At 37.9% G+C, this 10,037-nt stretch overlaps 1 protein-coding gene across 1 annotated transcript in view; it reads left to right on the forward strand.

Annotated features, from left to right (window-relative positions):
- LOC107591435 (proteasome subunit beta type-5-like) overlaps positions 1–4,922 on the forward strand; it is an 11,687-nt gene extending 6,765 nt beyond the window's left edge. The window contains exon 3 of the mRNA XM_016280581.1: positions 3,697–4,922. Within this exon, the coding sequence (XP_016136067.1) occupies positions 3,697–3,983 (287 nt within the window). The 3' untranslated portion in view covers positions 3,984–4,922. The remainder of the gene's footprint in view (positions 1–3,696) is intronic.
- Positions 4,923–10,037: the final 5,115 nt, after the last annotated feature.

Raw genomic sequence — 10,037 nt, forward strand, 5'->3', positions numbered from 1 at the left:
TGACCTCTGTCATTGCCAACAAAGTGTATATAACAAAGTATTGAGATGAAATTTTGTTATTGACCAAATACTTATTTTCCACCATAATTTGCAAATAAATTCTTTAAAAATCCTACAATGTGATTTTCTGGATTTTTTTTTCTCATTTTGTCTCTCATAGTTGAGGTATACCTATGATGAAAATTACAGGCCTCTCTCATCTTTTTAAGTGGGAGAACTTGCACAATTGGTGGCTGACTAAATACTTTTTTGCCCCACTGTATGTATTTTATATATTTTTATTAAACTAATTATTTATATTTTTTATAAATAAAAACACAGCAAAATTGCGAAAACTTAAACTAATATTAAAAATAAAACTGAAAATGTAAATGTTAAATGTGCTAAAATAACACTGTTGCCAGCATGCATGATATGAAGTGGTCATATTTTAATTTATTCATTTAGCAGATGCTTTTATCCAAAGTGACTTACAAGTGAGGAATACAACAAGCGATTGATCATAAAGAGGCAATTAAACACCAGAAGTGCATGTAATACAAAGTTACATATATCTTTTAGAATAGTGCACGCTAGAGAAGGGAGGTATTAAGGTAAAGAGAAAGCATAGAGTAATCCCCCCGCCCAGATTTCAGAAGAGTTTCGTTTTTAGCTGTCTCTTGAATATTGTCAGGGATTCTGTGTTCTGAATAGGGTTGGGAAGATCATTCAACCAGCAAGGAAAAATGTTCTGGAAAATGACTTTTTGCCTTTCTGGGATGTTACATGAGATGCATGTTGGGAGACAGGTGTTTAGAAGCCCGACGGGACCCACTGGTCCAAAGTAGTTCAAGTGTTTCAAAAGTGATCCGGTTCCTGTTAAAGCAACTGTTATGATCGGTATTCTCTTTCTGTATATTTCTACATTACACATTAATTTTGTATCTACTTATAATTTGTACTCCGATAGCTTGTTGTGCACCTACTGTGAAAGTATAGACATCTTCTGTCCTGCCAGGAGCTGCAAATATCAGCAGGACCGCTATCTCAAAGACGTATGAAGCTCTTTCAACTGGCACCTTTTCATGTTGTGTAGACGCGGACTGCCGATGTGCATGCATGCTTAGACGTCTTTACACGGAGTTGCTTTACTTTCTGAGCAGCTGCTCTCATCAGCGGCACTCTTAACCAACCATGTCTGTGTGACAATCAGCAAAGCAGTCAGCCAATCACCTGTGTATATGCCTTCCTTTTGTCTTGACATTGCCATTCATACATGCAGACAGCCACACTTTTAGTCTAGCACATCTAACTGCCTGTCACCTTTGTGATGGAGTGCAAGGAGCCAGGCTGTCGTAACATCCCGACATCGCTCCCGCTTCAGCACCTCTGCTTTACGAGGGCACGCAAATTCAAGTGCCTCTTTTGTTCACCTTTACTTCCCCACCCTTTCTCAGCAACGCAGGTAGCATGCAATGTCCGTTGTGTGATAAAACGATCCCAGGTGTTGTACGTGAAAAAAATAAAATAAAAATCCCAGACTGCTGAAGTATCCTCGTACTCCGCTCTTAATGAGAGCGGTGCCTTGCGGGTGAAAGAGACGTCCTATTGCATTTTTTTTTACCTGTTTTTAGTCGTCACACTTGGCTCTACAAAATCGTAAATTACCCTGCATATATTCAGGGTGCTGTAACGATTATCAGGTCGTGCTAACGATGCGTTCAGAGGGTGTAATTTTCTTGTTGAAGTCTTCTGTGCCTCACTTCCTAAGATTGTCCTTAAAATGTCTCTCTGAGCCAATTTGGGGTCCTTGAACTCTACTTAAAGTTTAAAATGTTTCAGATTGCGTTTTCAGTGCTAGTTTTTTTCGAACTAGTCTGTCATACCCAGACCTTCAGACAAGATGGCAGAAGGTCTGAACTCTAGCAGCTTTCATTAGCCAAGGACCGCCTAAGAGGCTGTCTGACCAACATGTAAAGCAACCAATCACAGTTTGTTTTGTTCGGCGTCATATTTAGGGGCGTGACAACGTAAAGTTGATGTTCCTACATTAACAGACTGACATGCATCATTGAAGATTTGAGGTTTTTAGCCCTAAAGAGTCTATGCAGTAAGCTTCACATACTTTTAAAAATCCAGCATTTAGTTGATCATGATCATTGTCACAGTTGTAAACACAAGAGTTTTCTTCTTTCTTGAGGGGGTTTGGTGTCACATTTGCTGAAAATATACTCACCCCAAGCCATCCAAGATGGAGATGAGTTTGTGTCTTCTTCGAAACAGATTTGGAGAAATTTAGCATTACATCACTTGCTCACCAATAGATCCTCTGCAGCGAACGGGTGCAATCAGAATGAGAGTCCAAACAGCTGATAAAAACATCTCAATTTTCCACAACATGACTTCAGTTTATCAGTTAATGTGTTTTGTAAGAAACAAATCATTAAAGAGTTTTATCTTTAAACCAATGCTTCTGGCCAAAATACCTGTCCGTAATCCATAATAATGCTTCCATCAGCTAACAAGTCCATCCTCTGTTGTTCTTTCACATCAAAATTCAATAATATGAGGAGTTTTTTTTATCAGCTGTTTGAACTCTGAGGGAAGAACTCTTGGATGGCCCGAGGGTAAGTACATTTTTAGCAAACTTTCATTTTTGGGTGAACTATTAATTTAAAACTGACTTTTTGTAACTTTATCAAGTATTAAAATCATTCAGTCATTGCAAACGTTGCAATAATTTGATATATTTCAGTTTCTGAAATAATTTATTCACCCTCTCATCCAGAAAGTCATTTATTCACTGTCATGTGGTTCCAAACCAGGATGACTTTCTTTCCTCTGCAGAATACAAAAGAAAAGTTTTTTTTTTTTTGTTCATGTAGTCCAAATGACCCCATTGATTTTCATTGTGTGGACAAAAAGTCGAAAAATTCTTCAGAATGTCTTTTGTGTTCCAAAAGGTGAGTAAATGATGACAATTCATTTTTGGGTGAACTATCCAGTTAACAGTCAATCTGCAGCCTGGTTCTGTTGGCGCACAGATGGGATGTAGTCACTGTTACTGTAGGCGTGAGCTTCGTCATTGCGGAGCCTCACAGACACTTGAAACCTTGATGTGATCTGCAGCTGGACCATACAGTGACCCATCAGTTCACCGATTGTGATATGCCTCGTCCATCATGTTTGGTGAGAGGTCGGATCTTCAGGTATAGATCAATAATTAATTCTGTTGTTTTTAGAGCGATCAATAGCACCTCAGGCGGTGCCCCAGGGTGGATGCTATGTTTGCCCATTCCTACTTGTCTTTAGCCTACTAAATATTAGCTAAATGTAAGCTCTCCTTCTTTAACGCTTCCCGTTTAAATTTTTAATTTTTTTTTACCTGCTTTCATGCTGAAGCCCCTAGGTACCCCCCAGACCAAACTCCAGCTACCAAGCATCCAGCTGTCAGAAAAAATTGCCAACCACCCGTTCCCATGATTCCTTTTCTCACATGTACTCACCGAGATAGATTTGACCTTGTGTTGTTCAGAACATTATTTATAACCTTGTGTTCATAACATTACATCGATCTACTGAATTCTCTCTGAAGGGTTTTGCTTTTTTTAACGCTTTCATCTTCCGTGGAGGCGCCTGCCTTTTTAACACAGCAGGACGTAAAGCAGTGCTGATGGTCTCTTTCTTCCTCTTCCTTTTGCTTTCCTCTGATCGCAGGGCTCTACTACGTGGACTCTGAGGGCAACCGAGTGTGCGGAGACCTGTTCGCAGTTGGTTCGGGATCCATGTACGCCTACGGTGTCGTCGACAGCGGTCTTCGCTACGACCTGACTGTAGAAGAAGCATGCGACCTGGGCCGCCGCGCCATCTACCAAGCTACTTACCGTGACGCCTACAGCGGAGGCCAAGTCAACCTCTACCGCGTCCATGGCGAGGGCTGGGAAAGGGTCTCGCAGGAAGATGTGCTTCAGCTGCACCTTCAATACCAGAGCGAGAAAGCATAGAAGGAGGGGTTGGGAGGAGAAAAGGGATGAGGGAAAAGGCCACAGCGGTAGTTGGGTTTCAGAAGGGAAAGATGAGACCGGTCAGATGAGGAATGAGTTGCAGATTAGTGATATAACCTAAAAGGCACTTCGGTTAACTTAATGAAATCAGATCTACTTCCAAGAAATTTCATGCCAACTCTTTTGTAAGAGCTGGCTCGTCTGTGCATGAGAACATGAGCAAGGCTGTCTCGCTCCCTCTCTCTTTCTCTCTTCTTATCTCTTGAAGTTAGACCAGTTTCCGTTATTTTTCTCATATATATTATTCGTTGAGTTTTCAACCATTTTCAGTAGTATTACAACCCCAAGCCATTGCTGTTCCACTTGTTGTTTGTGATTATTAAATAAGGGGGCGCTGTGTCCCAATGGACACCGTGACAAGCCAAAACTCCAGTTGGCCAGCTCTCATTGAGTGGGTGTGGGCTTCTGTTCTTCTCATCTCACATGTATCTGCAGATACCACAGTTACTAAACCTGCTCTCAATAAACATTGGATTTTTGCTATATAAGTGTTATTTTTTTCCCTCTTGAAAATGTATTTGGAATCTTAAGTCACAGTTGATGAATGAATGCCATTGCATTAGATAACAACATATCAAACCAGCTGCATCTGCACAGTGCCAGCTATTTTTTCTCAGAACTACTTTTCTTGTCCATTTTTGCAGTTACTTTTAGGTATTTTTTCCCCCAAGCTCATTTTAGTGGGGTCTGCAGAATGTCTTAAAATTATATGGTCACACTTTATTTCAAGGTCCAATTCTTGCCATTACCAAACCGTTAACTATGACTGTTGCCTCAATGAACTCCTAATTTTCTGGTTATTAATAGTTAGAAAGGTTGTTTTTAAGTTTAGATATTGGGTAAGATTAGGAATGTAGAATATGGGCTTTATAAGTACTAATGAACAGCCAATATGTTAATAATAGGCATGTTAATAAGCAACTAGTTAACAGTGAGAATTGGTCCCTATACTAAAGTGTAACCATTTATTATTTATGTATTTATAAATATATAAACAACTTGATTAAAATCATTAAAAAAAGGTGAGAAATGGTCCCTATACTATATGGTACACACACACAACTTGACAAATAACCCAAATAAACCAATAATACAAATAAACCCTTCGGTAACTATTGTTTATTAAGAACATATATAATCCAGAATATCCTGGAAACACAAAATGTTTTTCGTTTAATATCAACCTAATTTCTATTTATAAAAAATATTGTCAAAATTACAGCAGTAATACCATAGGAAATATATCAGACTCGGTCCATACAGGTTATTCAAATATATCAAATATTGTGTTGGGTTTAAAGCCACTCATCTAAGTACCGCTGTCTTTAATTTCAACAGTATTTGCCATATAATTTAAAATCCATACTTATTTTTGAGAAACTGTGTTTGTGCTATTTTTCATTAAAATAAATGTCACTTGGTTTGATATTTTATCAAATTAGGGCTGTCAATTAAATTGTGATTAATTATATACAAAAATGTGTTGGCAAAAATTATCGTAATTAATCATGCCCCCTTACCCGTATGTAAATTCCTTAGGGGATTTTCCTACTTTGGGAGCAGTTGAAGCTTGAAATACCACCGTCATGTTTTTGCCTCAATAATGTCTTGGAATTTATCAATATTTTCTATGAAAAGCACCCAGATTAACATATTTGCTCTTAAATGGGAATACCTATATATAATTATAAATTAATTATATCATATTCAGTAGGGGGTGGCAATCTCATTCGGGCCCCCCTAAGGACATCATTGTGGGTCCCTCTCAGCCTCTGGGCCCTAAGCACTCTGTCCCCTTTTTCTTCCCAGGTTGTGGGGGGCTGCAGCCTATATCTAATGCAGTTCTATTCATACATTGTGTCCAGCTGCATTTTGTGGGCACTGTATTCTAGTTTTATTTCTAGGTGAACCTTTTAATGTTAGCTCAGATGGGTTTTAAAAAAAAGTACTAAAATTTTTCTTTAATGGGATTCGTTTTGGCCATCTTGCCCATTTGTCTCCATCAGCACAGGAACTCTGAATATTTTCCTGAGGCCCTGAATTAAGTGTCTTACTTTTTCCTTCCTCTTGCCATCACTGCTTCGTAATAGTATTTTAGAGATGCAAATAGTGCATTGTGTCTGCATCGGTCTTGTCTTGTGGGCTATTAGTGCTTGCGCTTGCTGAACTGAAGTAAACAAAGACCAACTTAAACCACCTAAATTTAGCAAACTTTCAAGGTTCACACCTTCATACTAGTCAGTTGGCAGATTTTTATATATATTTTTTTGATATATATCAGTCTAGACTGGCCTGATGATCTCCCAGCCTGGTTTTGGACACATGGGTAAGTCAGGCTGGGAGATCTTAAACCATCTAAATTTAGAAAATCAGCTTATGCTGGTTTAAGCTGTTTTTTTTCCCAGCACCGCAGGTTAGGAGACAATCTTAAGACCAGCAAACCATCAAACTGTTTTTCATCAGTGTGACCATGTTCAGTCTCAAATGTGTTGTGGGTTTCTCTTCAAGGAAAATGTAATTCTGGAAGATGTAGTAAACCCAGGTCAAAGAGAAAAATACAGTGAGGTGTGTTGTAAGCCTGTGGTTGTGATTGAATATAGGAAAATACAACAGTTTCCCCTCCCCACTTCCACAGCTGTTCCGGATCCAGACCAGCTAAGACCAACTTAAACCACCTAAATTTAGCAAACTTTCAAGGTTCACACCTTCATACTAGTCAGTTGGCAGATTTTTATATATATTTTTTTGGATAGTCACTGTACTGATCTTAAATCAGTCTAGACTGGCCTGATGATCTCCCAGCCTGGTTTTGGACACATGGGTAAGTCAGGCTGGGAGATCTTAAACCATCTAAATTTAGAAAATCAGCTTATGCTGGTTTAAGCTGTTTTTTTCCCCAGCACCGCAGGTTAGGAGACAATCTTAAGACCAGCAAACCATCAAACTGTTTTTCATCAGTGTGACCATGTTCAGTCTCAAATGTGTTGTGGGTTTCTCTTCAAGGAAAATGTAATTCTGGAAGATGTAGTAAACCCAGGAAATTTTCTCTGGTGTCCTTTGAGTAATATAAAATTTTATCTGATATTCAGTGAGAAGAGACAATAAAAAAGAAAATCAGGATGGAGGCAAAGGCACCGTTTACACCTGGTATTAAGATTTGGTCGATCGGATCACATGTAAACAAGGGAGGCACGTTGCTGTTTACACCTGCCCTTTTAATCCTATTAATTTTTTTTTATAACGCACAGCTGGCCAGTGTCGTGGGGGCTTCAGTCATCCCGTCTTTCATCTCATTCTCTTCAAAGTATCTTATCTATCTATCTATCTATCTATCTATCTATCTATCTATCTATCTATCTATCTATCTATCTATCTATCTATCTATCTATCCTGGGAATTTCTTGCAAACAACTTTAATCTTGCATTCAGATCCGCTTCAATCCAATCAACAACTGGTTGATCCTTTTTTAAATAATCTATTTCACTCAGATGAAACATGAAATGATCTGTCACTATATGTAAAACTTGAGATATTTGTCTGAAAAATTTATTTTTTAAATGGAGCAATTTATCGAACCTTTATACAAAATATGTATATAAAATGTGCATATGTAATTTTTGGAGTATAGTATCTGATACATCATGCTTTTATGGCCCATATAGTATGATGTAAGAGAATATGGAGCTCATACTCAAGGAAAAAGGCCCAAAATGATCAAAAACATGCAATTTGGTGAAATTGCTCATATTTACATCGCCAAATAGTAAAATGAAAAACTGATAGCTTGTGATGTAAATCAATGAAATCTTTAAATCATTATAGCAGACTACTTTCTTAAAATGCATATAAATATAAGTTGTCACACTGTTTCTCCCAATAATTTGTCTTAGTAAGATGATATTTAAATGCTTAGTTTTATTATCAAATATCTTTAATATTTAATGCCATGTGATGTGCTAATGAGTGAAAGATAAAAAAAGGATGATGTCCAGTAAGCATTCAACTTGAAATATTTCTAAATTATACAATTTATTTTATGTTTGCTTTTTAAAAATCAGTAAAGATTTCACAGCAAAAAAAAAAAAAAAAAAAATCTCATTCTCTTCAAAGTATCTTATCTATCTATCTATCTATCTATCTATCTATCTATCTATCTATCTATCTATCTATCTATCTATCTATCGTTCTAAACACCGACAAATACATATAAGGCTATTTCATGTGGGTTAAGCAGCATTTCACACCTCTAATGAACAGAGTTAGCACTGTTTTTAACCCTGGGTTATGAAACCCTGCCCTAGAGACAAGACAACCAATCATAACGGTCTCAGAACTCATCTAATTAAATATTCATGTGGCATATACTGTTCAGCTTTCACGCTGTTTAGTCTTCATGTCTGTGGGGAACTGTTAAAAATGTTGTGTAGCAACACCAAACATGTTAATTGCAGTGATATCGACTATTTTTGCCTCATGTTTTATAATATTTAAAGGAAAATTTTTGAGTTCAACAGAACTTAAACTTGGTTGACATTTGTCTTCACTCTCATTTTGAGGCAGATTTGTGGAGGATTTAAATGAAGAAAAGAGCTTATAATTTTGTAAAAACATTAATTATTCTGTTAAAACTTGTTTATTCAGCTGTTAAACCATTTAGATCATCCTTTTACAGTAGAATATTATGTTGTCATATAGTGTTGTTGCAAAATTCAGAAAAGGTTAGTAAGCAATTTTTCCTCACAATAAAATGTAAACACATTGTTCACGTTATGTCGCTATACCATCAAAACTGTATTTTAATGTATATGGATTGGCCTCATTCATTTTCACTGTAAGTGCCTCACTTTTCTGACTGAGTTGCTGACTGCTCACTGAGACTTTTATTTTTTATTTTATTTTATTATTATTATTTTTTTTTTTAAAGAAAATGTGAGCTAAGTGGATTTGTGTGGCAGTCAACATTATGCCACAGGCACGGTCAATTGAGCGTAACTTGTTCTGAACCTGGAATATTTCTTTAGGTCTTCGGAGACAGAGAGCATTTTCGAGCGCATATCTACATGTTCACAGATGGACAAAAAACAGACAGAAGAGATTGTGTAAACAGGTTTTTCAGCAATGTTTTGATCATGTTGATAAATTACATGGCTTAGATGTTTGCATATCAAATATGATAGGGTGAAATACTGAGGTTTAGCTGCACGTACATACGGTACAGCAACACCATTCGTTTGGCCAATCATTCACATCTGTGTACTTGCACAGAGTGCATTTCTTCCGCCAGTTCGGATAGTTTAACATCTTTGTGGCTTCTGTGACAGGGATGTTAGATATGCAGAAGCAGCCTCCTGCTCACCTAAGGCCCGAGTCTCTGAGGCGTGAAGTCCTCTCCTTTCCCGTAGTTTCCTACTGAATCTCCTCCGAGCACCCTGTCTCATCGGCCATCTCCCCTGCGCTCCTGTTCAGGCTAATCAATGCCTCAACCCTCCTCACGGCAGTGGAGGACTAGCCTTAATTAAGGCCCTCCAGCTCGTTACTCAAGCCATTCCCCTCCGCTGCAGGCCTCTCCACCGTCGCCGCACTTGTAATTCTCCTGGCCCGCGACATGAGGGTAATGAGAAGGAATGCGTTCGGCTGTGTGGCAGTCAACATTATGCCACAGGCACGGTCAATTGAGCGTAACTTGTTCTGAACCTGGAATATTTCTTTAGGTCTTCGGAGACAGAGAGCATTTTCGAGCGCATATCTACATGTTCACAGATGGACAAACAGCTATTAAAACTGTTTGCATGCTCACTGCATGCTGTGTTTGTTCAGTCAGTGTTATCAACCTTATACATATGCAAATAACAACTTTAATCCAGGGTTTATAAATGTGAAATCTTGAAAACTGACTACACTACATTAATTAGTAACTTAAAGTGAAGTATGAACAGTTTGAAACAAGGTAACCAAGGATTGATGTTTATCAAAGGAAAAAAATAAATGTGTGT

Source organism: Sinocyclocheilus grahami, unplaced genomic scaffold (assembly GCF_001515645.1).
Source record: "Sinocyclocheilus grahami isolate Dianchi unplaced genomic scaffold, SAMN03320097.WGS_v1.1 scaffold141.1, whole genome shotgun sequence".
In the NCBI taxonomy this organism is placed as follows: domain Eukaryota; kingdom Metazoa; phylum Chordata; class Actinopteri; order Cypriniformes; family Cyprinidae; genus Sinocyclocheilus; species Sinocyclocheilus grahami.